Below are 18,391 nucleotides of genomic sequence, written 5' to 3'. Positions count from 1 at the left end.
AACAATAAAAATCTAAAACCCATTTCAGGTGCACGTCATACTACCATGCTGTTTCCCCGATTAGAAACTGCTCCTTGGAATGTTAAAACTTTAAAACTGTGAATAGCCACGGCCCGTGTGTGCTGTAATTGTAATACTCCAAAGTTACAATTGGAGTACAAATACTCCAATTGTATCTCCAAATACTCCACACCACACATCTTTTACCAATCCTATATCCTGTACCTATGGAGAGGTCGACGTGGTTATGATTTACCCATAACCTAAACGTGAGCAGCCTGAAGAAGGGAGCAGTTGCATCCTGAAACGTCGGAATTACCTAGATAACAGGTGCGGCAGTGAAACGGGCAATTTGGCAATCCTGGAAATAGTAAATTACGTAAGGAATCAGAAAACGGGAGTGGTGCCATCTGGACAACAAATCTTTGCCATTGACACTGATATCGGTGTTCAGTTGAGATGGCGTCGTGGACCAGCGAACAACACGCTTTTGTCGTGAAGACGTTTATCAAAAACGCTGCGCGGCCACGTAGCTGTCATTGTTTTTGTAAAACGCCTTCACGGCGAAAGCGTGTTGTTCGCCGGTCCACGACGCCATCTCGACTGAACACCGATATCAGTGTCAATGGCAAAGGTTTGTTGTCCAGATGGCACCACTCCCGTTTTCTGATTCCTTACGTAACTTACTATTTCCAGGGTTGCCAAATTGCCCGTTTCACTGCCGCACCTGTTACATACTCGCAAAATGTAAGTTATTAATATTTTTATATGAACATTATGTGTACTTGTTTTAAGTCCACTTTATGCCCATATAGGTTAATTGGGACTGGACTTATAGTTTAAAGTGGGATCCGAACCACTATGCAATGCACCTCTACTGGTATCGAAGCTGAGACACCTTGATTACAAGGCGATGTTGTTACCATTACGCCATCAGGAAGCCCGAGTTGCACTTGTTGCTGACCTCTGAAAGCAGTGACAGTGAATCTAAATCTGTATCGGAAGAGGAAGAAGAAGAAGGGAGTAATGAAATGGAATTCTGCTAAAAAGCACCCATTTTCAAGTAGTGGCTTGTTCGAAAAACTCCACACTTAAGGGGTTAAGAAACTACAAATCCAATACCTATCTGCAGGGCCTCCTGGCCTGACATAAGTTATGACAAGTGGTCTGGTATGTAGCTGATCTATGCTGACCCCTCCTCTCAACGTAAAACCAAGGCTGCCTCCTTCTTTCTCCAAAGAAACTTGGGCAACCTTCTGGCAAATGCAATGGGCCATCTCAGAAGCTGAAATAACAAATGAAAAACTGCAAAGCATGGAATTCAGACAGTTATATACATATGAACTAGGACTACTAATACTGATATTTTTTAATCAATATCAGACAATATATGCAAGCTTGTTTTCAGGTTGGTTTCATGCTCAGATAGGCTAATGAGGACTGGGCTTATAGATTAAAGTGGGATTCCAACAGTGCTCGAAGTGATTGATTGATTGGTTTTTAGATTATGGGCATGTCAGCACACAATGCAGGGATATGCCACTTAACTAAACAAAACTGAGAACAGGGCACTACCAAGAAAACAAAATATGTCTTAAATACTTCCTAACTCAATATTTGAAACTAATTCATCATCCATTACTTAACAAGAACTGCCTCTAAGGACCAAAATCCCCTTACCTAGTTCAAAGCTGAGGCTGTAAAGAGGCACTCAGCATATACAATGACAAGAACAGGGAAACATGACCCCGCAGAGGATTATCCTGGCCATGGTTCCAGGAGCCAAAGCCTCGTTGGCCAGCTAGCAATTACCGGGGTATATTACGGGGAAGTGAGGTTGACTTTTGTTTATCTCTTTAACAACAAGCATTGTAGTTATAGGCATTTATAGCTATAAAAACAAATAGTATAATTAATGTTATGTCTTCCTTAGTGATAAACACCTGTGTCAATAAAAGAAATTGGCTCTATGTTGGATATTTTCAGTATTTTTTTTTACAAAAAAAAATTAAATAAAATAAAATTAAAATGATAGAACAAAATCTGAGTGTGGATACAATATATAAGAATACATCATTTACCTGGATCGGGAAGTTCATATTCAACATCAAACACCACTTGGTTGTCAACATTTTTCAAAAGGTTCACCATCTCTTCGTGCTTGAGACCACTTGTTCGTATACCATTTACAGCTACTATTTGATCACCAACTGCTAGGGCATCACTGCGATGAGCTAGACTTCCCAGCCTTAGACTTGTTATTCTTGGGCTGAAGCCTTTATCAATTCCACCTGCAAATATATATGTGAGAGTTACTTTATTATTATTATTATATTATTCTACAAATCATTAAATTGAATTGACTTGAAAATACTTTGACTTGTTGACAAGTTCATACTTGAGTTCACTATTAAAGAGAAACTGGATTCACCTTGCTTTCATTCCATAAACACAGTGGCGTGCATAGAAGCTAAGCTACCGAAGCACTGCTTCGGAGTGCAATTCGAATTTTGCATAATTCTCAGGATAATTAGATTCCACGAAAGTGTCAAGAGGAGCCCGTGAAAGACTAAAATGCCGCAAAGCAGTGGCGTGCAGTGCTTTTATCAAGGCAAGCCTGCCCCTTGAGGTACTATTGTTTATTTAAAAATTATATATTCAGTGCTTCGGCTATCTAAATGATTTCCCTAGGCTACTGCAAAAACATCTATCACTTTGTTGATGAACAGTTCCAAACTTTACTCATCCTGCACACCTCTAGTTGCGACAGTCAACACGATTTTAATTAATGTCTCTGGTGAAAACGTTATCTCGTTATTTTGTTGGACATGACAGTTAATTGCTGTAACTTACAGCCAGTAAATCACAGAAAACAATATTAGTTGCATATCGCTACAATTTCACAATTCGAATTACATGAACTTTTTTATGATATCTTAGGGGAGCAAGATTCCCCTCTAGCCCCTCCTCCCTTATGCGGCACCCTTGGGATTGATGTTGGAGCAGCAATAATTCTTTATGCACCAGAGGAAGGAAAGGGGAGATTTGTTGTCCAGTCTGCCAACTTCCGGACATTTTTAGCTCTAAAATACATTTTATATGGTGTTTAGCCAGGCTCAATGGTCCTGGTCAAAGCAAACTATTGTAGGTGGCAGCACCCCTGTTGTATCCCCACGCTTTAGATCGGCAATTGTTCTCCCATTTAAATACATGGGGAATTTGATGCCGAACGTGCTGCTATTACATTTAATATCATCTTAACCTCAAAAATGATGTCTGAACATGATAGTTGAATAATCAGTGCTGTAAGAGTAAGATTTTTGAAAAGACGATCGTCAACAACAGAAAAGATATCAGAACTCAAAGAAGCCTTAAAATTTGCACAGCACTTTTTTACGTCACTTGCAATTTTCACAATTTAAGTGATCTATTGTTGAGAATCCGGTTAAGAATAATGCATAATAATTCCGCGCGCCTGTACTTTTATTTTCATAGTTGTTTTTAATAACTGACTTTTTCCACATGATATAATACTTTTCCACGTAGCTAGTAAATATGGTCCTTTGTTTTATATACACACAATTATCGTCAAGAATAGTTATTACATAAAATATTTTTTTCTTCTGTTTCATGTCTCGCAACCTCTAGGGCTATCTTATTTACAGGTATTATAATTTTAAAATTGTTGTTACCAAGGAAAAGAAGGACGAAAATACGTTAATATTAAATTATCGGATAGGGTATAATGTCAGTCATAGTGCATAATAGTATATATATCATGCATTTACGCTCTTAATACATTTTTTCTTTATAATATTGGGAGTTTCTTCGATTCCTACCCGCCATTGAATTACACATGCTCGCAACCAATAAAAAAGCAAAGCATAGTGTAAACATCGAAACTTTTGTATTATCAATCCATGGCAGCTAGAGACGACCCAAATGACGTCAGGTTTAGTGTTCTTTGTGCATAAACGTACTATATTTACCTCGTTTTCGCAACCATTCCGTTGCGCTTAAATATATTAATTCTTAGGTTCAGGAGAATGTAATTTTTATGACTGGCTACATTATCTTACAGCTTTGCTAAACCCATTTTTATTATACATTTACACGACAAATTCTTACCTTCATTGAAAATAACGTTTGAATAGCCATCCCATCGTGCTCTAATGTAAAGCTTAGGGCAACCAAATGACGAACGAAATTATTTAGGGACACAACAGGGGTGGCGCCGCCACCGGAAAAGTTTGGCAATGAACAGCCCCTTAACCAGTGGAGGCACGTAGTGGTTCATGTTCCAATTTAAACTGTAGTCGCAGTCTTAGCCTTTCTGTACACACAGTGAACTTGAAAAGCAAACTCGTCAGTGTACTGATATAGGGGTAAATCCAATATATATATAGCCCCAATCCCACCACTCACTCACTCACTCACTGACATAAATGTTCTCCATGAAGGAAGCCCCGAAGGCGAAAAACGCCCGATTACGACCCCCCATGAAATCGTCCCAAAAGTCCAAGAAAATTCAAAAATCGCTCAATCGGCCCTTCCTTAAGGGTGAAAATGCCCTTTTTTCACGTCCTTAGCAACCGTTGCCACGGGCATTTCTTTTGCACACATTGTTTCCTTCAATTAGCAGCAGGTTTTCGCATATGTAGTTCCAAACGTGCGCGCAAGAACATAGTTCCACTGAGACGGGTTCTATTCCGACACAACTGCATACTTGCAAGAAAACAGTTATTTAATTTGTAATATACAGACAAAATAGTACATCCATTAGCAGGTATGGACTTAATTGGTTGCAATCACTGTGCAGACGAACTTGGAACCGTAGATTCGCCAACTGCAATGTGTAGTGCGTTGAAGAGACACTGAAACTTTAGAGCGAGTCGAGCGAGACTGAATGCGTTGCAGAACGCGTGAAATCGGCGATACCAGTGTTGCACATCCCACTATTTTAACCCTATGTTTATTGTAGAGCGGCGAGAATGGCTGAATCTACTGTTCAGCGCGCGGTTTTACCCGAATGTTATTTTGGACTTCGTCCGAAGGGAAATTTTCTTCAAAGACAAGCAAGTTGTTTTGAATGCATAATCCTCCTTGCGGCAACAAGATCAAAGTAAAACAGGGCGTGAGGTGATTTGCCGTCAATGTGCGCACGAATTGTATCACGGGTGTTGAATGATTTGCTGTTTGAGTTTAGCAAGAGGAAACGATTGTTTGTTTTTTGACGACAAAAGAATCTCCGCGGTATTAAAAGATATCGCAGTGAGAAGAAACATGTTTATTATTTGGACGAGACGTCCTTCAACTCGGTGGGTGGGGGAAGGGGGAATAAAACATGGAAGGATACCAGCATGCAAAACCACGCCAGGGCTGAAGAAACCAACGATGAGGGGAAGGGGGAGGCTTATTGTTTCACCCACTGGCGGCAATGAAAGCTTTGTTGAAGGTGCATATTTACTGTTCCGCGCAAAGAAAGGGAAGGGTGATTATCCGCAAGAAATGGACAGACCAAGATTTGAATCCTGGTTTAGTGAAGTGATTCATAAATTGAAACCAGAGTAATAGCGACAGACAATGCACCTGATTGTATATATCACCAATAACAAATCATGTTTTTTTGGTGGTATAACTTGAATTGCGTGTGTCTTACAGGAACGGATGTATTGCGGACAAAGCAACCACGTTTTTCATAAATGTATTTCTTTCTAAACCAAAAAAAAAAAAAAATTGTCATTAAATTCAAGAGGGCCTATCGTTGTTTACTTTTATCTTTGTTCATTTTTATTTTTGCGTGCTCGAAATATACACACACGCTCTCATGTTTCGAAGATATTTCGCATTTATATTAAGTAATGACACATTTATTAAATAATCTATGCGCAGAAAGTACTTTTAAAATTTTATGTTTCAGGAGACAAAGAGAAGCAAAAATACATTCCACTTGACATGCATGCGGGTTTTGATGTGTTGTGCGGTTGGCAATACTGTGGATTTTCTCAGTGTCTGCGATGTAAGCAGTTCGGCGGTTGAGGAAAGACTGGCACGGAAGATTCTGAGCTCAGTTCTCGCGCGGATTGATACATAAAACCTGCTGCAAGGTTGACTTGACGAGCAACATTATATTTCTCACAGATCAATAGCACACAGATGAATAACTCATGGTTTTGAAAAGGTGCCTGAAACAAGGGTGACATCTACATGATAAGGAGTTTCAGCCCAGATACAATTACGTATATATTGTTATACTAAATGCGTAAATATCTACATCGTGCTTGTTTTAACTAAATATTTAGGAGGTATAATGACATGCAATTCCTTAGAGCTTGCCGTGCCTGTTGTTGTCCATGGAAACGGACGTTGCTAGGGAACTTAAAGAAAGTTTATTTTCACCCCGAAAACTACTGTAAGGGAATTTTGCTAGACTTTTCGAATTTCAAAATACGAGCATCAGAATTTTATTACAGAGGCAAGGTAGGAATTTGAGTGGAATGACGGAAAACAGTTATTATCCAATTACGTTCAAAAATGTGAAAATAACAAAATACGTAAATATTGCATTTTCAATTTAGTCGCTATTCATTTCGTTTATGCAAAACATCCAACTACTTATCTTGAAACGGTTATTACTTAATCAGGTCATTATTAAGAAAATAGACAATAATAGTTTGAATATTTGTACCTTATTATAGCCCATACACACATAAAGTTACTTTCTAAACTTTTCAAATTAGCGAACTTGTACACATGTTCCCCATCATCCAATACAACACCATCTAAAACATGATTGTTATCACAACGTGGCCGAAGGTCACGCATGCGAGCGTACAAGACGTGGCCAAAGGCCACGTCGACAGTACGCGAGTAACTCATATAAAACGCGAATACCCAGCCTCCTCTGCCTCCCTACTATTTTTTCTAGTGGGGGGTTGTCTTTCTGTTGTCCGCAAGGCGTAATGTGGACTTGAAAAAAGTTGTTATATCGAGTTTGAAACACCGTGCCTTAAGCGAGAAATGACTAAGAAACTTAAGAAAATTCTCATAAAGCATCCTCCACTAGCTAGCCTCCATGGCGGAGTGGTTAGCACAGCGCGCTACGATGCCAGGAGCGCCGGGATCGAATCCCAGCCTGTGCATGTGTTCTTTGTGAGTGTCCCTTCATCAATTTCATCATATCATCGCTTATCGTCATCTTCGCGAGTAGAAAATGCGGGAGAAATGTGAAGAAAAATAAACCAAACCAATCAATCATCCCCAGACTAGGATAATTTGCATAGGCATCCCCCACACCAATTTTCTCAGTCTTGAGTCCACTACTTAAATAGAAAGTGAAGTTGACTGGTTCCCTCTTCCATAAACATCTATCACTTTGTTTATGAATATTTTTTGTGTTGGTTCGATACCCGGTGGAGGGACATAGTTGTTCGGACCCCACTTTAAACTGTATATCCAGTCCCAATTAGCCTATCTATGCATAAAAGTGGACCTAAACTCAATTTTTTGTCCTTTTGTATTTTTTTCACGATGCACAGAGACCACTTATTCTACCGTCTTTCATGTCATCCCTTATGTTTTCACGCTACAATTTCACCATTCCAATTATATGACATTTTCCCTAATATCTTGGGATGGGGAAGTGCCCCCTCATTGGGGTGCTTTTGTGTTGAGGTGGGGCATTTTGAACAGCTTTCCTTACATTCCGAATGTTACGCTACCAAACCACAATAACCCAATCATGCTCCCCCCCCCCCTTCCGCGTCCATATGCTCATTGTCTTGCGGTAGAGAACATAGTCCAACAATCTCGGAGACAGTAACGAAATGTAGTATTCCCAACTGAGGATTTTTAAAGATTATTTTGGACTTCTTGAGATATATCCTAATAATCAATGTAAAGTGAAGCATTTTCTCAACTGGAATATAACTACCCGCGCATGCGTCCAAAGGTACTTCTTCTGCTCCGCAAGATTATTGTCGTGCTAGGTTGACCGGGAGAGACAAATCATAAATAAAAGTTTTGTTGTGGGAAGAAAATATAAAATCTCTTGTGGGAAGTTTGCTTATAAGTCAAAATGTTTAGGTCTAAAACAAGAAAATAAATTAAATATCCACTTCGAACCCATCAGAGATAATGAATGATCTTTAGTTTATTTTTCAACGAAGCAGGTATATTTTATTTGAACATGGCTACCGAACCGTGAAGTAGAGTACGTTTGAAAGTGATTGGTGACCGCGATAACTTTTGTGTTTCATAATTCGTTTGATAAAAATAATAATTTGTGATTTTAACTTGCACTGCCGTAGAGTGAATTGGAAATAAATATTTAAAAGAACCAGGGGTAAGAAGGATGTGGAACAACCTCTCGAACATTTTATGCATGACTGATTTTAATTAATCATAATGCTGATATGAAGAAGCAGCTTAGAAGTGAGTGAATCTGCAATTATAGTGTTTGATAAGAATGTAGGGATTCATTCTTTGTAACACTTCTCGTGAGCTAAAGACTGTTGGTTGGTTTATTGCCTCGACACAGGTGTTTTGTGACGGTACGATGATAGACGTAACTGTAAATCAGATTTAAACGCTAGCTACAATGCCGATAAGTTACGAAAAGAGAAGCCACTTTTCTGGTCACGTGGAAAGAAGAAACAGTTCTGCTATAGCTACAGTGTACTTTATCACCCTTTTTGCGTTGTTATAAAACCTTAACTGTTGTCAGCCGAATCAATAGCTACCAGGTTATTTCAAGTAAAAAGTACTTAGCACGGCAGTCATACTCGGCTTTACATGTATGTAGTGGGTGAACAAGCGAGCACTGAACCCAGAATTGCACAGAATTAGCAAGAAGGAATATTTTTGAAAAGAGTAAACGACAATGTCCTATTAAATTAAATTAATATTAAATAAAATGTTTGCAATAGGAACATTTTAAAATCAGTTATTCTAACAAGTTACAGCATATAGTACATGTGCAGGGTCGTCTAGAAAAAACTGCAATACCTACGTGTTCGGAGTTTTAATTAAATAATTTTGAAAGCCTTTACGAGGCAAAACAATTAACGCAATAATTTATGTTAATTTTAAAAATAATACTTCGTCATGCAGCCCGAAATTTTCCCTTGTGTTCACGGGGCTACAGTATGTAACATTGTTATTCGTACACATAGAAATTCCCAGGAAAAAATGTCATATCTACTAGTAAATATAATCATTTTCATATGTACCTGGAAATTAATGTTAATGAAGGTTTCACCAACAAATGTCAATAAAAATGTATGTTCAAAGTGTATAAACAGAGCATATAATTTGTGTGAAGAGAGAAAAACACGCTGTTTCATTCAACATTTTTATTGTTATGCAAGAGTTTCAATCTTCCTCGCATACAGCGCCACCGCTATTCGGGCTGGGCGCGCTCCCCGTCAAGCGGAATGCTGGCATAGGTATTGTTGTAGGCCTATCGTCTATCTATCAGCGTGTTCGAAATGGGCAAGGTGAAGGAACTTAGTTCCGATCTGAAGGATGTTATTATAAATTTGGCCCTTAGAGGTTATTCGTTAAGAAAAATTGTACAAACAGTCAATAAATCACACTCCACAGTTCAATACATAGTAAACAAATTTAGAGAGGAAGGTTCAACACAGAATGTGCCGAGAAAACCAAAAGAGAGACCATGATACTAAGAGACATGGTAGGCTCATGCGCATCGCCGGGGGTTCCCCGGGACCGCTGTGACGTCAACTGGTGAGCAACTCGAGATTTCGCCCGCTACATCTGGCAGTGAATCTTTGTCTCTCGCTAACAAATAGACGTGTCTTTCTTTAGTGAGAGTTTTCTTCAAAATGGCTCGTGCTGTGTTCCGATGTAATAACTACAACCGTAAGACTAAAGAAGGAGCTGTTAGGTATTTTAGATTTCCGAGAGATGAAAATGTACGAAAACAGTGGATTTGGCTTTGTAGAAGCGTGTGTACTTCACACATATATGTATACATAGGTTGTTGTTGTTGTTGAGTTGGTGTTTTAAGTCCACTTTATGCACAGTATGGCTAATCGGGACTGGACCTACTGTTTAAAGTGGGATCCGAACCACTTGTGCCTCCACCGGGTATCGAACCCGGGACCCCTTGATTACAAGGCAACGACGCTACCACTGCGCCATGGGGGAGGCGTATACATAGGTAAAATGTGGAGCATGGGGAATTCCATTTTAGACGCGAATATAGAGTTTTTAATGCAAAATTTGCCTAAATAATTTTTATTTATTTATTTATTTATTATTATTTAGCTTTTACAATTTATGACTATTTCAAAACAGGTTTCAAGACCAGATAACAATTCCAAAACATATAAAGTTCTGGAGCTTATTCTGAGCTCATTTTGAATTTAATGGGATGGAAAATCAGGAGTTTGTATTATGAAAATTGCGAGCAAAGCTACATGTATTCATTTTAATGCAGGTTGCTATATAAAGGGGGTGAGGAGCATTCCCACTCCTCTAACTTGATTCATTCCAAATCAGGAATAATCATTTCCCACCCACTGAATATGAAAATCATATTTTTAAATATATCGTACTTTTAGAACCCCATAGCTATATATAAAATATCATTAAACTAATTTATGACAGATATGTACCGTATGCAGTGCCCTTTAGAAGCCATGTATTCGGTATTTTCTCAGACTTCTAGAAGGTGTTTTACATGTACTTTTCTATCAAATACGAAAACTTTGACGTATGTGAACAGCACTTTTCGAACGCTTGTTGACAGCTATAGCATTGTCTTGCCTTTTTTAAAAAAAAATACTGAATCTAGATGATTCCCGATCAACTCGCAACAGATCTAACTTTGAAGTATTTGTAAAACATTTGACATACTAATTATTTGTAATGTAATTAGCTGTACCTTATGTTGTTCTTCAAATGCTGAAAGTACTATCATTGCATATGCTAAACCGAAATCCTTCATATCTCAGAGCAAGCAAAGTTAGAGGAAAACCATACGCTCGAAATATTTTTTTTCAATGGTTGGTGGACAATATGAAGAGCCGGTTTAAAAAGCTAGGTTTATTTTCGGGTGTAGTCGTATTAAATGCAGATACATATGTGTGTTTTATGGTTACATGTTGCCCGACCCTGTGGCCGAGTGGTTAGCACATCGCGCTGCGATGCCAAGGGTCCCGGGTTCGAATCCCGGTCGGGCTTGGTTGTTTGTGAATGTCCATTCATCAATTTCATCATTGCATCACTCATCCCCATCTTCGCAAATTAGCCAAGAGGCACAAAACGCGAAGTAAAATAAACTAAATCAATCAATCAATCAGTGGTTACATGTTAATTCCTCCTTTATATCAAAAAGTGAACTTTAATGTAAACGAAAGCATGTACGCGTCACCAGTCGAAGATTTTCGCATCTACAAAGAAAATTCAATAGACATTCCCACCTCACTCAAAGACCTTGTGAATCCAATCTAAATTGTACCAATATCGACAGCCGAGTGTGAAAGCGGTGTCAGTGCCATGAACTTTACCTTAACTGATTAGAGAAATCATTTAGAAGTTTAAACCTGCTTTTTCTTTCAATACTTGTAGACTCCCAGTGCATTGTTTTAATGCAGAAAAATTTGCAACAAAATGGATCAAGTAGCAAGCATTACAGTGTCCTTGACAAGCCAACTGGCAAATCATCGAACCTGCAGTGTCTCATTAATTTCGTGCATTCAACTGAATAATGTAATTTTCTTACAGTTTGACTTTAGAATTTAACTTGAAATGGTGTTGTGTTTGTGTTGCATTCAATATCAAAATTAGATTTTAAGCAATTTATGTCCAATTCTAAGCATATCTAATTCATAGGTAATGTCTCCTTCTGATAAAATCACAAATCGCACCCTGTTTTAATGTCTAGGAAATATCGCTGATCCATTTCAACTAGGAATGGTATCGAGATGAGACAAAAATCTCTTAATATATAGGTTTAAGTACAGTTTTTCAAACACCCTCTGACGAAGTTATAAAAATAATCGGTGAGGTATATTGTACCCCCCCCCCCCCTATTGGTCTGTCGTGTAGCGTCTCGAAAACAAGACGAGGCAGGAATTGTAGAAATTCCATTTGAAAAATTCAAAATGAAAGAACGTCAGTCATATACTCTTCTGATGCAGGTTTATATCTTCGAATCGACGCGATCACTTGTTTACAAAACATGTACCCCCCTTATACGAAGGGAATTCGTCTGCAGCGTGATTTTCTGAAAGTAAACTTTAGCTCATTCCATCGTTCCACACACATTTTAAATAATTTTCATCTCCTTAAAAAGATTCCCAAACACACAGATCAATGAACTAACTGTAGTAGCAAGAACAATGTAGTACATGTAGAATAAGTTTACAACGGTTTGAATTCCTGTGGTAAGGAAAATAATGCTTACAATTTACACTTTTTATATTGAGCAATTAGAAAATACTAGGTTCTTTTAACAGTAGCATCTTGTATCTGAGGGAGAGTACAAGGGGTACAACTAGAAACTATTTAGGGGGTACAGTACCCCCTTCAAAAATTTAGGGGGTACAATGTACCCCTGTAACCCCCCCCCCCCCCAGTTCCTGCGCCACTGTTCTTAAGGGTTTGATTCTATGTTAAGAATGATTACGTCAGCCCTTGTGCTTGTACGTGTGGTACTGTAATGTTGTTTGTGTACTTTATAAAATTTGTGTTGAACTAAAAAAATTGCAGTACAAACTTACATTATAAATAATATAACTAAACATTTGGCGTTTTGGACATATCATTTACAAAAAATAAAAAAACACTATATAAAATTTTATATTTATATTCTTCATTCTTCCATTAAAGAAAATATTCAATTTAGATTTTTGTTGTTTCTTTGATACTGTTTCTACCCGACGAACTGTATCTTGGATGACTACCGTGACTCCCTATGTACTATATTTAACCTATTTTTGACTACTTTTCACAAACACTGATATGGGTATATTAAACTAACTGAAATTAGTACAATGACACTGAAGGATCTTAGAATGTGTTTTAACACGTTACATTTTAGGAATTTAAATATGTAGGCTTCATTTTAAATTTACGTATCATCAGACAATATATCATTTAATAAACGCAAGTAGTGTGTAGTGAGTTACAAAAGTTCGAATACCGGGTAAAGCATTTGTGTTACTTGGCTTTGCGAAATATAGAAGAAAAAAGCAACAGCCATGGTGAAAATGCGAAAATATTATCACATTGTCCAAACACTTACAAGGATCAATGCAACATGTGTTAACTTGAGCTATGCTTGAGGTACAGAGGAAAAAGCGACTAAATTAACTACAGGTTTTCTTCCGTATGCTCCTCCTCTACGCTCTATTCATTCCTACTTTACTGACTTTGTACACAAACAAATACCAGTCTTTTTAAGCAGTAAATAAGGTTTTAAACCTTCCCCGGAAAACTTCATTCAATGAAAAAGAACCCCTGCTATGTGTTTTCCACCCGCTGGCTGCGACATTTGCTCACCAGATGACGTAATGCGCTGGAAGGGACGAAAGTCGTCCGCCGGATGAGCCAACCTACTAGTCTTAGAACCATGAGAGAGACGGTTGAATAAACGTGATGAACGCTTTATTTTAAAAAGAGTGCGAGAAAACCCCCGACTAAGTGTTCCTCAGTTATGACTGTTAGTAGAAAATGTTGCTGGCAAGGTGATGTCCGATCAAACTGTCCAACGTGCCTTGTGGAAGCACGTATATCATGGCAGAATACCACGAAAGAGGCCGTATGTAAATAAGGTGAATCGCAGGAATAGACTTTCATTCGCGAAAGAGCACATCCACAAGGACCAGGAATTTTGGGATAGTGTCATATGGTCAGACGAGTCCCAAGATTAATATATACGGGTCAGATGGGATAAATAGGGTCTGGAGAAAATCAAATAAAGACAATGATCACATTAACACAGTTCCAACAGTTAAACACGGTGGTGGGTCATTAGGCTAATGATTTGGGGCTGTATGTCGTTTAAAGGTGTTGGTACCATAGGCGTAGCTAAGGGGTGTGCCGGGTGTGCCTAGGCACACCCTAATGGGCTGTTTTATCAAATATAATTAAAGACAGATATTTCAATAAGAGAAAATAAGCGGCAGTTTGTAAGAAGTTGAAAATGTCATTACTTGATACAAACGTGTGCATTATCGCTGATGAAACGAGTGTCTGTAGTTTTTCGATTTTTTGATGTCATTGGAGAAAGAAGATATTTACTGCATTCTACTCTGTACTACAGCGCTTTTCTTCTATACCTGTCACAAGCTGCACGTGTGAGAGAGAGAGCTTTCTCCAAGCTTACCCAAGTTAAAACTAAATTAAGAGCTACTCAGAAGCAGGATTGATTGGAAGCCTTGCTCTTGCTATTTGTGGAACAGGAAAAAGCTTAGTCTATTGATGTAAATGAAGTTATTGATGAGTTTAAGAACATTGTATCTTTTGACAGACGTCTCTTGTTATAGATAACGTGTATTTTGATGTATTTGTTTGTAACATGTATGAACATTTTGTGTGTGTGTAATTTCTATGCAATCTGATATTTTTCTACTACATATATTCAGAAATTTTCAACACTTTCATTTAGTGAATTTATATTCCTTTACAAACATCAGTGCAGTTAAAGAGCCAAGTGATTGTGTTGCAAAATATGCTATTAAAAAGGTACAAGACCTCATTTTTTTTCTTTGTGCACACCCAAATATAAAGTTCTAGCTACGCCTATGGTTGGTACCATCCAGTTTATTGGTGGTATCATGGATGCATATGTCTATTTGGACATATTGAAGAACAATGTAAAGCAGAGTGCCCAAAAAATGGACATGCCGCCTATCTACAGATTCCAACAAGACAATGACAGTAAGCATAAGGCGCGAGTTAACATGAATTGGCTAATATGGAATGTGCCCAAACTACTACAAACACCAGCTCAAAGTCCAGACTTAAATACCATTGAGCATTTATGGGCAATTTTGAAGAGGCGAGTCCATAAAGCAGGCGTCAAGTCCAAACAAGAGTTGAAAACTGTTATGCAAGCCGAGTGGAATAAAATAAGCTCTGAAATATGTCGGAAACTGGTTAATTCTATGAAGAATAGGTGTCAAGCAGTAATTACAGCCAAAGGATACGCATCAAAGTATTAGAACTGTCAGTCAATTTGCTCTGAATATAAGTACTTTTTTCTTTTATATTATTAAGTGTATGAATAGAAAAGTTGTACAAAAAATTGCATGTTTCTCTTTCAGTTTAATTTAATTTATTATTGTCATTGGTTATACAGAATTTGGGTAAGATTTTATGTTCTTAATGATATTAGTTATTGAATTGTAAAGAAACAATTTCAAAAGAGTGTATTTCCTTTCAGATATTAAAGCATTTTCTTTGAAAATCGGTGTGTACGAATAAGAATGTTACATACTGTATATTATGCTTAAAGCACATAGGGCATTCCACGAAAAGTGGTCCTACTCCATGTAAATAACAAAATGAATTTATCTGAAAATTGTTAGTTTTTTTAAAAAATTGAATTAAGGTTCAAATGCTTGTGAATGCATATAATTTGCATATTTTACCAACAAAAATTATTAGGATCTGTAGACTAGCGGCCTATGCTTCACAGAGAAATGAAGACAAATTTTGCTACATATTTAAAGTGTTACTACACACGTAACATATTTTTGTTCATGCTTTTCATGCGTTCATACTACGCCATTATTACTAGTTTTTTTTTAAAAAAAAATTGTTAGCAGACATCACAAAATATTCATAATTCTTCATGTGCCAAACACAATTTTCAAATGACACTATCTGTGGGGTGAGAGTTTTGATTGTACAGGGTGTTTCAAAAGTCGTGCAACTCTAATTTTGTTCGCTTATAACAATAAAACCATAACGATATACATGATGTTTTCTACATTATGAAGCCTCACCCATACATACTGAGCGGTGTCACTTAACTCTATACCGGAATTCTAGCAATTAGAAATTAATTAAAGATAAGGCAGAGGCTTTATTTTCTATCTTCCAGAAAGATAATTTCCACGAAGAAAACAAAATAAATTATCGAAGAATCATAATTTGAAGCGATTTGCGACCATTAGAAGTTACATGGAAAATTTAGGTAGTCTTTAAATATATATTTTTAAGAATAGCTTCTTCTGACAAGGTTGCAGATAATAAGCGATGCAAATTAGTTTTGCTATATATCTAACAATATTCTTAGGATTCCTTGCAGTTGGTTTCTTTTTCTTGCGGCCCTGGCATCAATTGTGCTGGGCCGCAAGAAGTTCTCCTGAATCGGCTTTTCTCCAAACACCATCATTATTATAAAATAGTTATTAGTTTTCAGAGTACAGTCATCGATTTCCCAAGTAATTTGATAATTTCAATGTTCAAAATTCAACATGCCAACTAAAATCGACGCTCAACAAATTATGTTAATGTTACTGGCCTGAGGAAACTACAATATATCATTAGATTGACAATTAATGTAAACCTAACTTTATATTGTGAAGAAGCTTAGACATAATGGAACTACGTATTTCTCTTTACGATTGTCATAATTGCTTTATTAGTATTTAATTTCAAGGGCGCATATTATACAGGGTGTACCAAAAGTCCCTTTACCCCCCCCCCCCTTTGAATTGTAGACAAACCTGCAAAATATTATTTTAACAGCATACCTATGATGTGAGGATGGTATACCATTAAATAAGACCAATGACCACCATTTACTCCAGAGGATCTGTGTGCACACCGCCATTTTCATGGCACAGTATTATTCGCCTCCAAGTGCGATGTGAAATCCTCGGTAACATAAGATGTCAGATCTGGATTTCAGGTGGCCATTTTAAGAGAATACCTCAATCATGTGTTCAGAGACAAGTGGATTGGACGAGGATCGCCAAATTTACCAGCACATCTAAAATGGCCACCCCAAAGTCCAAATCTGACATCTTGTGATAATGCGCTATGGGGACACATCAAACAGAAAGTCGCCCATAATCGTTATCAGACAACTGAGGAACTTCAAGAAGCTGTTCGCAGTGCGTTTGCTTCCCTCACGCCAGCCATCTTACGGAGGATTTCACATCGCACCTGGAGGCGAATAATACTGTGCCATGAAAATGGCGGTGTGCACACAGATCCTCTGGAGTAAATGGTGGTATTGGTCTGATTTAATGGTATACCATCCTCTCATCATACGCATGCAGGTTTGTTTACAATTCAAAGGGGGGTAATGGGACTTTTGGTACACCCTGTATAATATATAAAATTACAAAGTTTCTTTATGGCATAAATTGTTGGGATTGGGACATCGACTTAGAAAAGTAGCATTTAACTGGTCGCAGTCTCCTAAATGTTGTGAACCACTGCCCTACACAACGGTGCCACGAACCTGCACTGCACTGTTGAAATTTGCGCACAAATCAAACCTAATTAAAAATGAAACCAGCGAAATGGCCGGATTCAGTGTCTAGACTGATGATGATCGTTTATCTCCCTGCCACGAGAGGGCGCAGAAGTCTGGGATTAACGGTTTATCAAGCGTAAAATAGCCCGTTCTCAGATCCTCGTGCAAGGCACATCAACCATGGCCTGGCTCCATTCGACGCTGGTTTTGATTACTTTACCACACCAATTAAAAGCCCACCACCCCGTTTTCGTGAAAGATGCCTCACATTAACGGCATTTCTGCTTTGATTTCGAGCCGGTTCGGGCTCCTGTTGTGTCTATATTTCCCAGCAGCTTCGGATCTTGATGAAAGTCTGTCATTCATCAAAGACGCCAAGCTTTTCCCGCGCACAGACAAAAAAAAGTAAAAAGAAGGTGGAAGTTCATGGAAATAGCTATACCCTTACGAAAGTTAAGAAAAGCGTTTAATTGTGCACAGGAATGCTAAGAATGTTACTATCAATGTTATTTTAAAACTTTAACGTTTACTAAAGCTTAATCTACGTTTGAGGCATGGAATTCACACTGCCCGAGAAATGATAGATTCGATATTTTTTTGTTCGGCATTGAAGGAATCTACGCAACGTGCCTGTGCCTCGGTTGCCTTTTAGGAAAGGAAAACAAACGATTTTAAATGTTTCTGGCATATATCATGGTGAATTCTTTCACAGCATAGAGAAATTAACTGTCAAGGGTGAACGACTCGCTCGAAATCTGTTTCCATGTTATTCTGGCGTGCCCAGTATATACGAACGCCACTCTCCTGCATTGAGAGTATAAGGGGGGTATGGTGGGCACTGTCCCCCTAAAATATATGTCAATTCTTATAGTTGAGGATGTCCTAAAGCCGTAGATAGTAATCTATGGCCAAAAATATATTGGTGCC

General features: G+C 38.0%; 1 protein-coding gene across 4 annotated transcripts in view; it reads right to left on the bottom strand.

Moving 5' to 3' along the window:
- The window catches only part of Grip (Glutamate receptor interacting protein), a 96,542-nt gene that overhangs the window by 33,679 nt on the left and 44,472 nt on the right, over positions 1-18,391 (bottom strand). For all 4 annotated transcript variants that reach the window (XM_083125018.1, XM_083125019.1, XM_083125020.1 and 1 more), the window contains 2 exons: positions 2,082-2,291; positions 1,123-1,285 (listed from right to left, as the gene is read on the bottom strand). In XM_083125018.1, coding sequence (XP_082981144.1) covers positions 1,123-1,285; positions 2,082-2,291 — 373 coding nt within the window. The remainder of the gene's footprint in view (positions 1-1,122; positions 1,286-2,081; positions 2,292-18,391) is intronic.

This window comes from Lepisma saccharinum, chromosome 7 (assembly GCF_977018435.1).
Source record: "Lepisma saccharinum chromosome 7, izLepSacc3.1, whole genome shotgun sequence".
In the NCBI taxonomy this organism is placed as follows: domain Eukaryota; kingdom Metazoa; phylum Arthropoda; class Insecta; order Zygentoma; family Lepismatidae; genus Lepisma; species Lepisma saccharinum.
This window is presented reverse-complemented; position numbering and strand designations above follow the sequence as displayed.